This window comes from Macrobrachium rosenbergii, chromosome 41 (genome assembly GCF_040412425.1).
Source record: "Macrobrachium rosenbergii isolate ZJJX-2024 chromosome 41, ASM4041242v1, whole genome shotgun sequence".
Lineage (NCBI taxonomy): Eukaryota > Metazoa > Arthropoda > Malacostraca > Decapoda > Palaemonidae > Macrobrachium > Macrobrachium rosenbergii.
This window is the reverse complement of record NC_089781.1, coordinates 81,423,107-81,439,652: the sequence shown is the minus strand read 5'-3', so window position 1 is coordinate 81,439,652 and position 16,546 is coordinate 81,423,107. Positions and strand designations below refer to the sequence as shown.

Sequence of the window (16,546 nt, the reverse complement as noted above, 5' to 3'; positions counted from 1 at the left end):
AAAAAAAAAAAAAAAAAAAAAAAAATTGCGTTTCCATATATGAAACTTGCGGCAGATCATAAGAGGTTTGTGGGAACTAGACTGGGTGTGAATAAAATCCTTTAGACCAACAGTTTGCGGTACAAAATTCTCTCTTTCGTTTCGTTCTGCAAGCGCCAGTGATGACTGTGCTGTTCATCTGTTTTACGTTTTCATTTGCATTCTCATTTTTTGTGTGTGTTAATTGTTTGTCTCTTTACGCTTAGTGGAGATTCTTGGCAAATATGTTTTCACCTCTTGAACAAAAACCTCGTGAGATTTTATGTTTTTTCGCCTGATTTCTTGCTTAGTTATGATTGTTTTTGTGTTTTTTAAAGTTTACAACTCTGACTTGATTCAACAATTGTAGCTTTTTGTTTCCCAACTTCCAGATTTGTAACGAATCTATTTTTTTATTCCTTAAGGAATTAATTTTTAGAAAATTTTTTAATTCATTATTATTGTTATAATTTTATCGGGTTATTCAGTTTCCTTTCTTTTCCCCATGGTAAGAAAAAATACTCATATTTGGTAAAGCGGTTTTGTAATTATTATTATTATTATTATTATTATTATTATTGTTGTTGTTGTTGTTGTTGTTGTTGTTGTTGTTGTGATGAAAGAATGACCAAATTGCATTGCTTGTCTTGTCAGCTCCTTGAATGCTGTTTATTTATTCATTCATTCATTTTTGTGTTTTGCTAATGGATTAGTATTGCCAGTCAAATATATTGATACTACTTGCAAATGGCCTCGTTGTTTCTCACTTATGATGATGTTTACGTATGAACATATTTATCATTTGGTTGATTTGTCTTTATTTATATGTTATCCGCTTAATTCAGTTTTCCATTTCTTCATATGTGCACATTTTGCTGTGGAGAAGATTATTTTATGCGGTAATGGGTCTTTAGCATGCTTCATTTGAATGCATATATAATTTAATAATAATAATAATAATAATAATAATAATAATAATAATAATAATAATAATAATAATAATAATAATAATAATGATGATAATAATAATAATAATCAAGTTTTGCTGCAGACTCCATTTACGTTTGATGAGTGTGAATATTAATCTAGCAATAGAAAGCCAGGATTGCAAGAAGCCTGATACCCATATCAAAAGTAGGCTTCTTGAAAAGAATATTGAAAAAGAATTAAAGAGAACACGAAGGCTATAAAGTCGTCGCTTGACAGAAAACTTTTATTACTGTTGTGACTTTTTCGTTCTTCAGTGTCATAATTCTTGTTTCATACATCTCAATATTGCAAAGTTAAATATAAAATTTGCGAACATACGTCACCATTTCGTGAATATCTTCAGTATGTAGAAGCCAGTTAAGAGCGTATATAAGTTAAATATTCGTGTTTTTTTTCTTATTGTTAAATTAAAAGCAACTGCATATTCATGTGTTATTCTAGGTCGACTTAACACCAACTTTACAGAATAAACAAAAATCTTGAAGTAAATAAGCAGAGTAGGTGATGACTTTACTCCAGTAGTTCCATTATTGATAACTTCATTTATGATAACTAAAACCAAAGAATAAATGCCAACAGATTTCTGGTCACGAGGACGCTGTTGCGCAGAAACACTGACACTTAAAGTGAAATTTCGAGACACAGGAGAAAATATAAAAAATGGATAGTAATAAAATACTTTATTCAAGGAAGTCTCTGACAGTATATGACGTGAGAACTGGACTGCTTAGCGACCATACCCTGGAAAAGAAAGGTCAGTTGTAGATTATAAATGTTCTAAATGAAAGTGTCAGGTTATTCACCTAAAAAAAAAAAAATACTAAGACAAGTATTTTACAGCGTTTTTTTTAATATATTGCTGTACCGTTTTAACTGTTTCACAAAAGCATAGACTTTGCGGTGTTATGGTGGACATAACAAAGATGTATTCTACCACTATTTGCAAAATATAAGACAGAATTTTTCTTTCATACCTCCACTACTGCCTCCTCCACTTCCTCCTCCGCCTCCTCCATATCCTCCACCACCGCCTCCACTTCCTCCGTAGCCTCCACCTCCACTGCCACCATATCCTCCACCACCGCCTCCACTTCCTCCGTAGCCTCCACCTCCACTGCCACCATATCCTCCACCACCGCCTCCACTTCCTCCGTAGCCTCCGCCTCCACTGCCACCGTAGCCGCCACTGCCGCTACTGCCTCCATATCCTCCTCCTCCTCCTCCTCCAAATCCTCCACCACCACCTCCACTTCCTCCGTAACTTCCACCACCTCCACTTCCCGCCGTAGCCTCCGCCACCTCCCCTCCTTTTCCACCATAGCCTCCACTTCCTCCACCACCACCGTATCCTCCTCCTCCTCCTCCTCCTCCTCCATGCCCTCCACCGCCGCCTCCTTTACCACCGTAACCTCCTCCCTCCTCCTCCTCCTCCATGCCCTCCACCACCGCCTCCTTTACCACCGTAACCTCCTCCTCCTCCTCCATGTCCTCCACCGCCGCCTCCTTTACCACCGTAACCACCTCCTCCTCCTCCTCCTCCTCCGTGTCCTCCACCACCTCCACCATCAGCTGTCACTAGTGCCACGGCACTGAGAATCACAACCACCTGAAATAGGAAAATATTTTATATTTGTGCCAGAGTGAGTTGAGTGGAGGTTAACGTTCCTGCCAGGTAAAATATTCAGTGTTACCGAAAATTTCATTGGTGCAAGAGTTAATGAATCACAATGGGGCACGAAAGCCAAGAAAACAAGATACTGATTAAAATATTGCTCCGTCGTGATAGCTATCAACTTTTCTTTTTACCGGAAAAGGGTGTTATTTCAGAAATTTCATATTTGCTTTGGTGATGTGTATATATGTATATACAGTGTATATATATATATATATATATATATATATATATATATATATATATATATATATATATATATATATATATATATATATATATATATATATATATATATATATATAAATATATATATATTAAAATGTAAATATGCATGTCTATATACATATACATATATATATTTACAAATATATAAATGTATATAGATACATATTTATGCATACATACATACATATACAGTCTAATGGATTTAGCTGAAGGTAACAGGGCAACATTACTTACCGTTCTCAGCTTCATCTTGAGACCGGAATCAGATCTTGACTGAACGAAGTCAGCTGGTTTCTGATGCTGGGGTTCTCTCTTCTTCTCTTTTATACCTTAACTTTGTTTAACTTCTTCCTTCTCTTCTTATCCCCCTCATCTCCCCCATCCAATTTTTATTTGCTTAAACACATTCGGTTCTCTGATGCTTTTTCTTACCTATTTCAAAATCGTGTCGTGTTTCGTTTCTCTTCCCGTTCATGAATCTTGATGCGTGGTGTTGGTAGTTGAGTCCGTTCAGGAATGTTATTTCAGTTATATAATTTATTTATCTTGTTTTCCTATGCTTGTTCTTTCCATTACTATTAGTCTTCAATGCACTCCTGTCTGTCATCAACTTTATTTGGTTACTAGGGTCAGATTTCGATGATAGTATTTCAGAAGGTCCCCTAAAGTCTTTTTTTGAATTTCGTTTATAGTGTATTTTTTTTACACAAATTTGACGTAGAATCATATGCTGTTCGTGACGTACTTTCTTCTTGCAGTTATTTGGCGATTGCGTTTTTGTATTCTCGGTTCTTTTTCATTTCTTCTGAAAATGCTGTTTGTGCTATTTTTTGTGGTAAGTGGTCTTTGATTTTGCCCCTTGGGAAGTGTTTTTATTTGTTGGTTTGATGGCATAATTTTCTCTCAGAACTTTAGTTCTGCAGCTCCGAAGTGCTGTTTGAGCATAGTCCTATTTTCCTTCTATCTGAAAATCATTTATACCAGAGCGTGATATGTGAAGTGACTTTGCGTTAATAATTTTGTGCTTTATGTCGCATGTAAAATCGGTTCTGTGCCTTTCACTTTCCATAAAGTTGGTTTTTTCTTGGTTATCTTTTACCAAAGTTCTGTAATTAGATGTCGAATTGGTTGAGTTTGCTTGCGTAAATTATTATTTGAGTGTTGAGCGTAAGGTTACGTTCCTGCTGTGTAAAATATTTAAAGTTTCTGAAGGAAGCTTAGTGTTGACATCTTATGGAGACACTTAACATTGCCGAGGTGTGCTGAGACCTGCCTATATTTTGTATAACAAACGACAACAACAGCAACCCTATAGTTTTCAAATAAAATATTTTGTAGTTTGTTTTCCCCAGTGCATGATTTGGGGTAATTTATTTAGGAATGAAATTCCATTCCGTCTGATAATATTCAGTTTTGGGTGTGTAAAGCATAACTTATCTTTCTGTTTTAATACTTGAGCAGACTTTAGTAGAAGCTACTAAATCGTAGGCCTTCAGCTACGAATTCTAAGTGAAAGGCCTGAATGTTTCTTTATGACGAAAGAACACTGGTTTCATTTTGATTAGAAATCAAATGTCCGAAGATTGCTTCAGAGGTTTGAAAAGGAGGTTCTTCTGGCGTATTTTTACGACTTTTGTGCGTTTGAAGTCATACATATATAGCTAAACTCTGTGTAGTCTTGGTAATGATGAGTTTGATTGTATGCTTTGCTTAATAATTAACTCGGATTTACCTTTGGTGAAATTTTTTCTTAACTTTACAGTACTTTGCTGTGCTTCAACATGTCGTCAGTTATTTATCCAGTTTTACTGGTTTGTTTGTTCAAATTGTTCAGGAACTGAGATTCATTCAGTATCAATTCTGAGGAGATTGTTTTTACTCCAAGTAATACAGAATTTGATATTCGTGATCAGAGAGTAAACTTTAGGCCCTAAAAGGTGAAGTGTTACGTTTTATGTATTTATATACTCAGAAAGGTGGGTATGGATAGACATGTCTTCATGTGCTTGTATGCCGGCATATGCAGAGGGTGAACTCAGTTTTGGTTTTGAAAAGGCAATAATTTTAAGGTGCAGTTTTCTTGATATAGCTTTCACGTATAGTATGTCAGCGATGTTAACTTTGCATTAGCACAACGTTGTGAACTCATTTCTTTCTAATTCTCATTAACTTCTGTTTCTCTGTGTGCCTCCCAAGGAGGGTAATTTGCTTCTTATACTGAGCCTGGTCAGAACTTGGCTGGGTGACCACCAAAAATACCAAAAGTTGTTGGCAAAAAAAAAAAAAAAAAAAAAAATTGCGTTTCCATATATGAAACCTGATGCAGATCATAAGAGGTTTGTGGGAACTGGACTGGGTGTGAATAAAATCCTTTAGACCAACAGCTTGCGGTACAAAATTCTCTCTTTCGTTTCGTTCTGCAAGCGCCAGTGATGACTGTGCTGTTCATCTGTTTTACGTTTTCATTTGCATTCTCATTTTTTGTGTGTGTTAATTGTTTGTCTCTTTACGGTTAGTGGAGATTCTTGGCAAATATGTTTCCACCTCTTGAACAAACCTCGTGAGATTTTATGTTTTTTCGTCTGATTTCTTGCTTAGTTATGATTGTTTTTGTGTTTTTTAAAGTTTACAACTCTGACTTGATTCAACAATTGTAGCTTTTTGTTTCCCAACTTCCAGATTTGTAACGAATTTATGTTTTTATTCCTTAAGGAATTAATTTTTAGAACATTTTTTAATTCATTATTATTGTTATATATTTTATCGGGTTATTCAGTTTCCTTTCTTTTCCCCATGGTAAGAAAAAATACTCATATTTGGTAAAGCGGTTTTGTAGTTATTATTATTATTATTATTATTATTATTATTATTATTATTATTATTATTATTATTATTATTGTTGTTGTTGTTGTTGTTGTTGTTGCTGTGATGAAAGAATGACCAAATTGCATTGCTTGTCTTGTCAGCTCCTTGAATGCTGTTTATTTATTCATTCATTCATTTTTGTGTTTTGCTAATGGATTAGTATTGCCAGTCAGATATATTGATACTACTTGCAAATGGCCTCGTTGTTTCTCACTTATGATGATGTTTACGTATGAACATATTTATCATTTGGTTGATTTGTCTTTATTTATATGTTATCCGCTTAATTCAGTTTTCCATTTCTTCATATGTGCACATTTTACTGTGTAGAAGATTATTTTATGCGATAATGGGTCTTTAGCATGCTTCATTTGAATGCATGCATATTTTAGACAATAATAATAATAATAATAATAATAATAATAATAATAATAATAATAATAATAATAATAATAATAATAATAATAATAATAATAATCAAGTTATGCTGCAGATTCCATTTACGTTTGATGAGTGTGAATATTAATCTAGCAATAGAAAGCCAGGATTGCAAGAAGCCTGATACCCATATCAAAAGTAGGCTTCTTGAAAAGAATATTGTAAAAGAATTAAAGAGAACACGAAGGCTATAAAGTCGTCGCTTGACAGAAAACAGGTTATAGGTATCAGTTGATCTGTTGTGACTATTACTCTTTTTTCGTTCTTCAGTGTCATAATTCTTGTTTCATACATCTCACTATTGCAAAGTTAAATATAAAATTTGCGAACATACGTCACCATTTCGTGAATATTTTCAGTATGTAGAAGCCAGTTAAGAGCGTATATATAAGTTAAATATCCGTGTTTTTTTTTTCTTATTGTTAAATTAAAAGCAATTGCACTAAGCTTCCATATTCATGTGTTATTCTAGGTCGACTTAAGCTCACCAACTTTACAGAATAAACAAAAATCTTGAAGTAAATAAGCAGAGTAGGTGATGACTTTACTCCAGTAGTTCCATTATTGATAACTTCATTTATGATAACTAAAACCAAAGAATAAATACCAACAGATTTCTGGTCACGAGGACGCTGTTGCGCAGAAACACTGACATTTAAAGTGAAATTTCGAGACACAGGAGAAAATATAAAAAATGGATAGTAATAAAATACTTTATTCAAGGAAGTCTCTGACAGTATATGACGTGAGAACTGGACTGCTTAGCGACCATACCCTGGAAAAGAAAGGTCAGTTGTAGATTATAAATGTTCTAAATGAAAGTGTCAGGTTATTCACCCTAAAAAAAAAATACCAAGACAACTATTTTACAGCGTTTTTTTAATATATTGCTGTACCGTTTTAACTGTTTCACAAAAGCATAGACTTTGCGGTGTTATGGTGGACATAACAAAGATGTATTCTACCACTATTTGCAAAATATAAGACAGAATTTTTCTTTCATACCTCCACTACTGCCTCCTCCACTTCCTCCTCCGCCTCCTCCATATCCTCCACCACCGCCTCCACTTCCTCCAGCCTCCACCTCCACTGCCACCATATCCTCCACCACCGCCTCCACTTCCTCCGTAGCCTCCACCTCCACTGCCACCATATCCTCCACCACCGCCTCCACTTCCTCCGTAGCCTCCGCCTCCACTGCCACCGTAGCCGCCACTGCCGCTACTGCCTCCATATCCTCCTCCTCCTCCTCCTCCAAATCCTCCACCACCACCTCCACTTCCTCCGTAACTTCCACCACCTCCACTTCCGCCGTAGCCTCCGCCACCTCCCCCTCCTTTTCCACCATAGCCTCCACTTCCTCCACCACCACCCGTATCCTCCTCCTCCTCCTCCTCCTCCATGCATGCTCCACCACCGCCTCCTTTACCACCGTAACCTCCTCCTCCTCCTCCATGCCCTCCACCGCCGCCTCCTTTACCACCGTAACCTCCTCCTCCTCCATGTCCTCCACCGCCGCCTCCTTTACCACCGTAACCTCCTCCTCCTCCTCCTCCTCCTCCGTGTCCTCCACCACCTCCACCATCAGCTGTCACTAGTGCCACGGCACTGAGGATCACAACCACCTGAAATAGGAAAGTATTTTATATTTGTGCCAGAGTGAGTTGAGTGGAGGTTAACGTTCCTGCCAGGTAAAATATTCAGTGTTACCGAAAATTTCATTGGTGCAAGAGTTAATGAATCACAATGGGGCACGAAAGCCAAGAAAACAAGATACTGATTAAAATATTGTTCCGTCGTGATAGCTATCAACTTTTCTTTTTACCGGAAAAGGGTGTTATTTCAGAAATTTCATATTTGCTTTGGTGATGTGTATATATGTATATAAAGTATATATATATATATATATATATATATATATATATATATATATATATGTACTGTATATATATATATATATATATACTGTATATGTATATTATATATATATATATATATATATATATATATATATATATATATATATAAAATGTAAATATGCATGTCTATATACATATACATATATATATTTACAAATATATAAATGTATATAGATACATATTTATGCATACATACATACATATACAGTCTAATGGATTTAGCTGAAGGTAACAGGGCAACATTACTTACCGTTCTCAGCTTCATCTTGAGACCGGAATCAGATCTTGACTGAACGAAGTCAGCTGGTTTCTGATGCTGGCGGTTCTCTCTGCTTCTCTTTTTATACCTTAACTTTGTTTAACTTCTTCCTTCTCTTCTTCTTATCCCCCTCATCTCCCCCATCCTCTTTCTATTTGCTGTAACACATTCAGTTCGCTGATGCTTTTTCTTTCCTGTTTCTAAATCGTGTCGTCTTTAGTTTCTCTTCCCGTTCATTAACCCTCATGTGATGGTGTCGGTCGTGAAGTCCGTTCAGAAAAGTTATCTTTATCTATGTGATTTGTTTTATATCTTGTTTTCGTCTGCCTGTTGTATCCGTTACTATTAATGTTCACGCTGTTAATGTCAGTCTTCTTTCCATCGCTCTGTTTACATCTTAATCTATTTCATGTCTTCAGATTTCGCTGGTATTATTTCGGAAATTTCCCTGAATTCGATTTCTGAATATTTTGCATAATTTTAAATTTTTTTTATTTATTTGCATACAAACGTAGAATCATATGCGGTTGGAAGATGTAATTATAATACAATTTTCATCGGTTTTTATGATATATGCTTTACTTGTTTTATGTGACACTGTTTTTTCTTGTAGCTTTGGTTTATTACCCATGAGGGCGCTTAAATTTTTCCACCATCATGGTTCGTTTCTATTTAAAATTTCGATGCCACGTCTTCCATGTTTAAGGAGTTATGAAAGGTAAAATTTCGGTTAATAATAATAATAATAATAATAATAATAATAATAATAATAATAATAATAATAATAATAATAATAATAATAATAATAATAATGTATCTAGTTTTATTGCCGGTGACAAAAATTAGATTATTTCGCAAATCAAATTTTTACTGCTTAATTTCCAGAAGAGGAACCTAAAAGTGTAGGAACTGTATTTTTGGCTACTAATTTTAGGAATATTTGGAATTAAGGATGGAAATGTGTTCACTCATACTCGCTAATGCAGGCTACCCCCATGATTCCATTATCTTCGGTTTTCCTTTCATTATCTTCAATTTTTTCCATGGATGTAAAAAAAAAAAAAAAAATTGAGATTTTGTCTGTTGCGAAAGCTTGGGAAACCGATATCAAGTAAGACCTTTTATCTACATTTTTCTCAAACTAGTTTATATCTAATCAAAAGCTTTCATTATTTCTGTTGGTGGTCAGTTTTTTCCACCTTTTATGATAATCGAGGTACGTTTTTAGACACCTTTCATGTTTATTGTCTCCAAACGGTACCATTTTGTATAATAAGAAATAATATTTCTGTTAAAAAAAGCCCTTCTGTTTTTACAAGATTCAGGGATAAAGACAAAATTCAAAGTGAGAACATACCTTCAGTATTTCCTTACTTCTTTCATGGCTGTGTTTATGCTGACATTTTTCAACTTTTACGGTGTTTACAATTATAACGTTATTTTTCCGTCTTGTATACTTTTGGTTATCAATTTTTCATTTGTTCAAATTTTTATGGTGAAGGAATTTACAAAGTGCTCTTCCTTAACAAACTCGTTAATGAAATGATGACCATTATTAAAAGACCATATAAATCATGAATGGAGAAAATTGAAAGAATGAGAGGTCCCAAATATAAACAAAACAGGAAGAATATGGTTGTATTATCTTAGAAGTGGCTTTTGCTGTTAGTTCTTACCAAGTTACAGTGAAACAAGTTACAAAGAAGTTAGATATTTTAAGTTATTCCAACTTTCTCATCAGCTGCTTGAATGTTATTTATGTTAATTTGATGAATTTTGTTGTTGATTGTTATTATATTATTTTTTTATTATTTTTCCTGGAAAAGTTTGTATCATCATTATTATTATTCAGCAATCTGCATTTTCCTAGAGAGAATGGCTCCCGAAGATATTTCCCTCAATACTAAAAATAGTGCTTTTATGGCGTTTCGCCTATTCTCCCTTCCTGTAAGAAAAAAAAAAACCACGTGGTGTCTGAAGGTAGCCTCGCAAATACTTGAGTTGGTTCTTTTATATAAAATAAGCCATTCATAAAACCAGTTCACTACAGTGTTACATTATGTGTAGTTATTCTATTTTTTCTGTCTTCTTTTATTTTCCTGTGTTTGTCGTTAAGTAACTACTGTTTAGAAAATTGCGCAAGAAGTTTGAAGCTCAGTACGAGAAAAAAAGGTTAAATAGAAGTTCAAGGCAAGAGAGAGAGAGAGAGAGAGAGAGAGAGAGAGAGAGAGAGAGAGAGAGAGAGAGAGAGAGAGAGAGAAAACTTTATTTTCCGATCTGACCAAAATAGCCGAATGTATTTTATTTATATTTTTCATATACCTCAAATTCATTGCGAAGTTTTGATTTTACAGTCAAATCAAGTCAAAAGATGCATTTTGTTTATCTTCAGCACCTAACCCAATCATAGCAAACGACACTAATTCTGAAATTTTATATTCTGCGTAAATCAAAATATCCAATCACGTTGATTTGCAATAGTTAACAATGATGCTTAAAATTTACACCTGCGAAATATAAAAGGATATCTGCAAAAAGACTCAATCTACCAATTGTCAGTGAGTGATCGCTCTTACATGCAGTACATGCAAAATACATTCCAAAAAGATACAGTCTTCTGAATTTCTTCCCGTGATACCGGAATAGTCTTGGAATAACGCAAATAATAACTGCTGAAACAATCTTGTATGGGTTTGATTTTTTGAATAGTAGGGAGACATTCACACATAATGCATACTATCTTTCCTTGACAGTCATTTATTGATCTGTTATCCAACAGAGTTTCAGAACTCAATGGCTGACCTACATTGTCAGCCTGGCAGAAGATTCAAGGACCTTTAAGAAAGATCGTGCTTCATGTCTCTTAGTAATTCAAATAAAAATAAAACTCTTGGTATCACCTTCAATATATTGCCTCCATCCATCAAGGGATTTTTCTAATAACAGTGATGCTAACACAATGGCTTTTGTCATTTCAAAATGTTTTCTAGTTGTTTTTATTACTGCCTTTGTTGTGATGAATGAACTCTTAATTCATGTTTTACGTCTGCTCAGCACGTTTGTGGCTGTTGTTTTCTCTTTGCCAAATGAAGTTAAAATTAAGATATCAGCATCGTTGTACAATCAAAGATTTTCACAAAAAGCTATAGATATTAATTGGCCGTTATTCTCTTGAGCGACTGATCATCAGTCATTATTGTTGCACCCGGAATATTGTTGGGAATTTAACCTATATTTTAACATCGTTGTAAAACTCAATGTTTTCCTTACATTTTACGTATGTTGAAACAAATTGTTGATGTGGCCCATTATGATGGAATGAATAAGAAGACGAATAATTTATTAACTGCCTTTATTCCTATCACAGGAAAATTCCTCTTTCTGTTTTGCATTGAGAAAAGAAAAGAGCAGATTTTGAAAATTTTCCTAAGCACACAGGAGCGATAAAACAGTCACAAAAAAGATGACCGTTATTTGATGAAAAGGTAAGAAAGGTTAAGACTAAAATGCAATGGGGTTTTGTAATGAGTTTATTCGGGGAAATCTTTGTAGTCTGAGTAACAATACTTCTCAGCGACCATAACCTGGAAAAGAAAGATTATATGTCAGTTATCATTGTAACAAGTTAACTTGTCAGATTCTACACTCAGTAAAATAGAATACCGAGACGCTGATTTCTGTGTTTTTAGTCGTAAACTTATAACACGTGATATTATGAATGTAGCAAAGATGTTTTGTACCTAAATCAGAGCACAATAGAAAACGTTATCTTTTCTTGCATACCTCCACTGCTGCCGTATCCACCACCACCTCCGCTACTTCCGTAGCCTCCACTTCCACCTCCTCCGTAACCGCCGCCTCCACCTCCATAACCTCCGCCTCCACTTCCTCCGTAACCTCCGCCTCCAAACCCTCCACCACCGCCACCACTTCCGCCGTATCCTCCTCCGCCGCCGCCGCCTCCTTTTCCACCCCCACCATAACCTCCACCTCCACCTCCTTTTCCACCCCCACCTCCACCATAACCTCCACCTCCACCTCCAGCTGACACTAGTGCCACTGCACTGAGCACCACAACCACCTGAAATTGAAAAGAAAAGCGATTAGAAAAATATATATTAGAAATACGGAAAAAGACAGAAAGCTTGGTAATCTCCATCGAGTGTTCCCTTAGGTTTGGGGCAAATCTTAGCTGTTGTGTAGAAGGGGTAATGCTTTTTAATGGGATATGGAAGCCAGTGGTGTAAGATACTTAATAAAATATCATATTTCGCAGTAAGTATTAGCTTATCATTTTTACCGTAACAATTTGACTTACTGTTTTCAGCTTCATCTTGAGACCGGAATCAGATCTTGACCGAAAGAAGTCAGCTGTTTTCTGATGCTGGTGGTTCTCTCTGCTTCTCTTTTTATACCTTGGTCCACGTCCTCCTTCGCCTCTTATCCCCCGCGCCCCCTTCCCCCATCGTTGCTCTTTCTATTTGCTTTACTACAAACTGTTCAGTGTTCTTCTATTTCGAAACCACTCTGTTTAACTTCTCTTTTCGTCAGTTAACCTTAATGGGATGACGTGGTTCGTTTCGTCTGTTACGTATGTTAAGTTTGCTCTTATAATTTATTATTATCAGTATTTTTTCGTTTGCTGTTTGCATTGACTTTTGTCATTTTATGCGTGTTTGTGTGATGGATTTAATCTAGATGTCAGTCTACTTGTTTTGGAATTTTCTGAAAGTCAGCTGTGTTTTCTCCATTGATTTTCTATGAATTTTATGTGGAATCATCTGTTTTCACGATTTGATTTATTTTGAAAATCACACTTATTTTCTAGATTTTTGTAATGTGACATTAGTTGGAAGCTGTTGTCTCAACTGATTTTTCCCAAGTTTTCTTGAATATCTTTTCGTTATAATTTCCTCGGCAGCATATTAACAGTTATTAAATTTCTTCTGCTGGATTTGTAACAAAAATTCTGATTTATCAGCACCTTGAAAACTGGCCATATTTTTCATAGCCTTTAACAGTAGAAGTTACAGTTATTGGTGTTAAAATATTTTAAGGTTCCATTTCTCTTCTGTTTGGCTCTATTGTCGTGACAGTATCATTCTCTAAGTCTATTCTGCTGGACCCGCTTTCATGTCATGTTAGCTCATTACAAATGATTTTTAAGATATGGATTTTGCACTTGATTCAACCATTTAGGTTTGGTGCATCAAGAGAATCTAACATCATTTGGCGGATATTTAATTTGATGAGGTGGTTAATATCTTTGAAAGTCCAAAGCCAGCTTCAGTTGCTGTTTAATATAATGCACTTGCTGGTCCGGCTTAGTGCATAATTTGCACTTATTTCCTTTATTTGCGATTTTAAACTATTGTGTTAATGTTGTCGCAATGTTTTTATTATGTTCACCTTTCTTTAGGATTTGGTGATTTTTTCTTGGGGCTGCTGTTTGGTCATAGATGGTGGTTTCAGAATTTCTTTCCACTATCATTGTCCATTTGTGTTCCTAATTTAGATGTTATATCTTCGAAGTTTTAGAAGTTACTTGAGGTCACGTTCCGATTCCGAATAAGAATTAAAATGTAACTCCACATATTATGGAGTTATAATGCCCAGCGTTCGAATCTCTTACCGGCCAATGAAGAATAAGAGGAATTCATTTCTGGTGATAGAAATTCATTTCTCGCTATAATGCGGTTCGGATTCAACAATAAGCTGTAGGTCCCGTTGCTTGGTATCCAGTTGGTTCTTAGCCACGCAAAATAAGTATAATCCTTCGGGCCAGCCCTAGGAGAGCTGTTAATGAGCTCAGTGGTCTGGTTAAACTAAGGTATATTGTTCAGGTATAGAAATTAAATTATTTCTAAAATCTAAATTTGCACTGATGAATTTCCAGAAGGAAGACTACTCAATTTTGTCTACTTATGTTTGGAATAGTTGAAATTTAGTCGGGAAATGGGTGCACTCATACTCACTATCGCAGGCTGCTCTCATGAGCCTTGTTTTTTTTTTTTTTTTTTTTCAACATTTTAAGCATTAAAAGTTTTGGAATTTTGTCCACTGGGAAAAATGGTGCAACCGAAGTGAAGAACTTAGTTTATATAAGACCTTGTTCTCCACAGTTGACGCTGAACTACCCTTCATTAGTAAAATAGATCAGTTTTTTCTCCTGTGATTATCGAGGTACATTTCCTAAACACAGCGTGAAAAGAATTTCTCAGTTAAAAAAAGCCCAATATTAAATTTCGCCAGCTGATTTAGAGAGAAAGACAAAATTCAAGATAAGAATGTATCCATTATTTCCTTAGTTCTGTTATGGCTCTCTCTTTTTTGGTGAAATTAGGTAAAAATAGTTTTCCAAATTTTACAATGTTTGCGATGTATGATGTAGTTTTGGTGTTGTCTCAGCTTTGCATTGTTTTTGGTTATTAATTCTTTTATATTTTTATTTTTTTATGAAAGACGATTGTAAGCAGTACTCTTCCTTCTTAAAAAAAAACTTGCACATCAAAGAATAACCATTATAGAAACCTGTATAAAACGTGAATGGACAAAAATGAAATAGTGAGAATCTCCACATACAGATATAATAAAGGGCTTTTAGTTGGGAATTAGCTGTAATTTCAGTTTAAAGCTTCACAGCAAAATTAGGTATTTCAAGCTATTCCAACTTTCCCGGAAGAAACAGCTCGAAAGTTGTTTGTTAGTTTTTAAAAATTTTTATTGTTGATTGTTTTGAATTTTTATACTCGTTCATTTTTCGTATCTGTGGTCTTTATTTCATATTCATTAAATTATTTATTAATATTTTTATTTTGCTTTTATGATTATTATTGTTATTCAGCACGTCCCTTAGTAATCCAAAATGAAAATAAAACTTATGGTAGCACCATATACGGGCAACCTGCATTAGGCTATATACTCCCTCTGTCCATTAAGAAATTTTTCTGATAACAGTGAAGCTGCCACAGTGGCTTTTGTAATTTCAAAATGTTTTTTAGTTGTTATTATTATTGCTTTTGTTTTGACGAACGAACTTTTAATTCATGATTTTTTACGTCTTCTTAGGGCATTGATAGCTATTCTTTTCTTTTTCCCTGAAATCGAAATGAAGATATCTGCATCATTGTATGGTAATCAAAGGTTTTCATAAATAGCGAGGAGGGTGCAGGTTTTAATTAGCCGTTTCTCTCGAGTGAGTGATTATCAGTCATTATTGTCGCAACAGGGAAATTGTTTGGAATGTAATCAACATTGTAATGTCATTCTGAAAATCCACCATTTTCTTGACGTTTTCGATGTAATAAGCCAGATAAAAGATATGTTTAATTTCCCCGGCTCGAAAGTGGCGCAGTATGATGAATGACAAGAAGAATGATTTATTATCTACCCACCATTATTCTGGTCAATGGAGAATTCCTCTTTCTGTTTTTCATTGACAGAACAAAAGAGCATATATTGACATTTATCGTAAACACACAGGAGTGCTAATACACAGTCACATGAAAAATGTCCAGTATTTGATGAAATGCAAAGAAAGGTTACCAATGAAATGTAAAGGTGCTTTGTAATGAGTTTATTCAGGGAATTTTTAGACAGTCTTTGATTTCGGAACAGTATCTCTTAACGACCATAACCTGAAAAAGAGAGATCTTTTGTAAATTATCATTATAATAAATGAATTTGTCAGGTTCTTCACCCTAACTAAAATGAAAAACAAAATAAATACTGAGACGCTGATTTGCATGTTTTTGTTACATTCTTACAACGTGTGATATTATGAATGAGCAAAGATGTGTTATACCCAAATCAGAGCATAATAGAAAATGTATTTTTCTTACCTCCACTGCTGCCATATCCACCACCGCCTCCAAATCCGCCTCCACCTCCTCCACTGCCACCGTATCCTCCACCACCACCTCCGCTACCACCGTAGCCTCCACTGCCTCCATATCCTCCTCCTCCAAATCCTCCACCTCCGCCTCCACTTCCTCCATAACCTCCGCCTCCACCTCCTCCGTAACTTCCTCCTCCAAATCCTCCACCACCACCACCGCTTCCGCCATAGCCTCCGCCGCCGCCTCCTTTTCCTCCTCCACCACCACCACCATAACCCCCTCCTCCACCTCCTTTTCCTCCTCCACCTCCACCTCCACC

The 16,546-nt window shown here is 35.4% G+C and overlaps 3 protein-coding genes across 3 annotated transcripts in view; 1 reads left to right on the top strand and 2 right to left on the bottom strand.

Annotated features, from left to right (window-relative positions):
• Positions 1 to 16,546, top strand: part of LOC136826924 (A disintegrin and metalloproteinase with thrombospondin motifs adt-2-like) — a 282,157-nt gene that overhangs the window by 49,918 nt on the left and 215,693 nt on the right. The window lies entirely within an intron of this gene.
• LOC136826542 (uncharacterized) lies at positions 11,698 to 12,855 on the bottom strand. The gene is made up of 2 exons (XM_067083725.1): positions 12,805 to 12,855; positions 11,698 to 12,470 (listed from the first exon to the last, which is right to left on the bottom strand). Exons 1-2 carry the CDS (start codon positions 12,853 to 12,855, stop codon positions 12,135 to 12,137), a joined length of 387 nt encoding a protein of 128 aa, XP_066939826.1. The 3' UTR covers positions 11,698 to 12,134.
• The window catches only part of LOC136826541 (ATP-dependent RNA helicase A-like), an 11,837-nt gene continuing 11,463 nt past the window's right edge, over positions 16,173 to 16,546 (bottom strand). The window contains exon 3 of the mRNA XM_067083724.1: positions 16,173 to 16,546. This exon is cut by the window's right edge and continues 60 nt beyond it. Coding sequence (XP_066939825.1) covers positions 16,199 to 16,546 — 348 coding nt within the window. The 3' untranslated portion in view covers positions 16,173 to 16,198.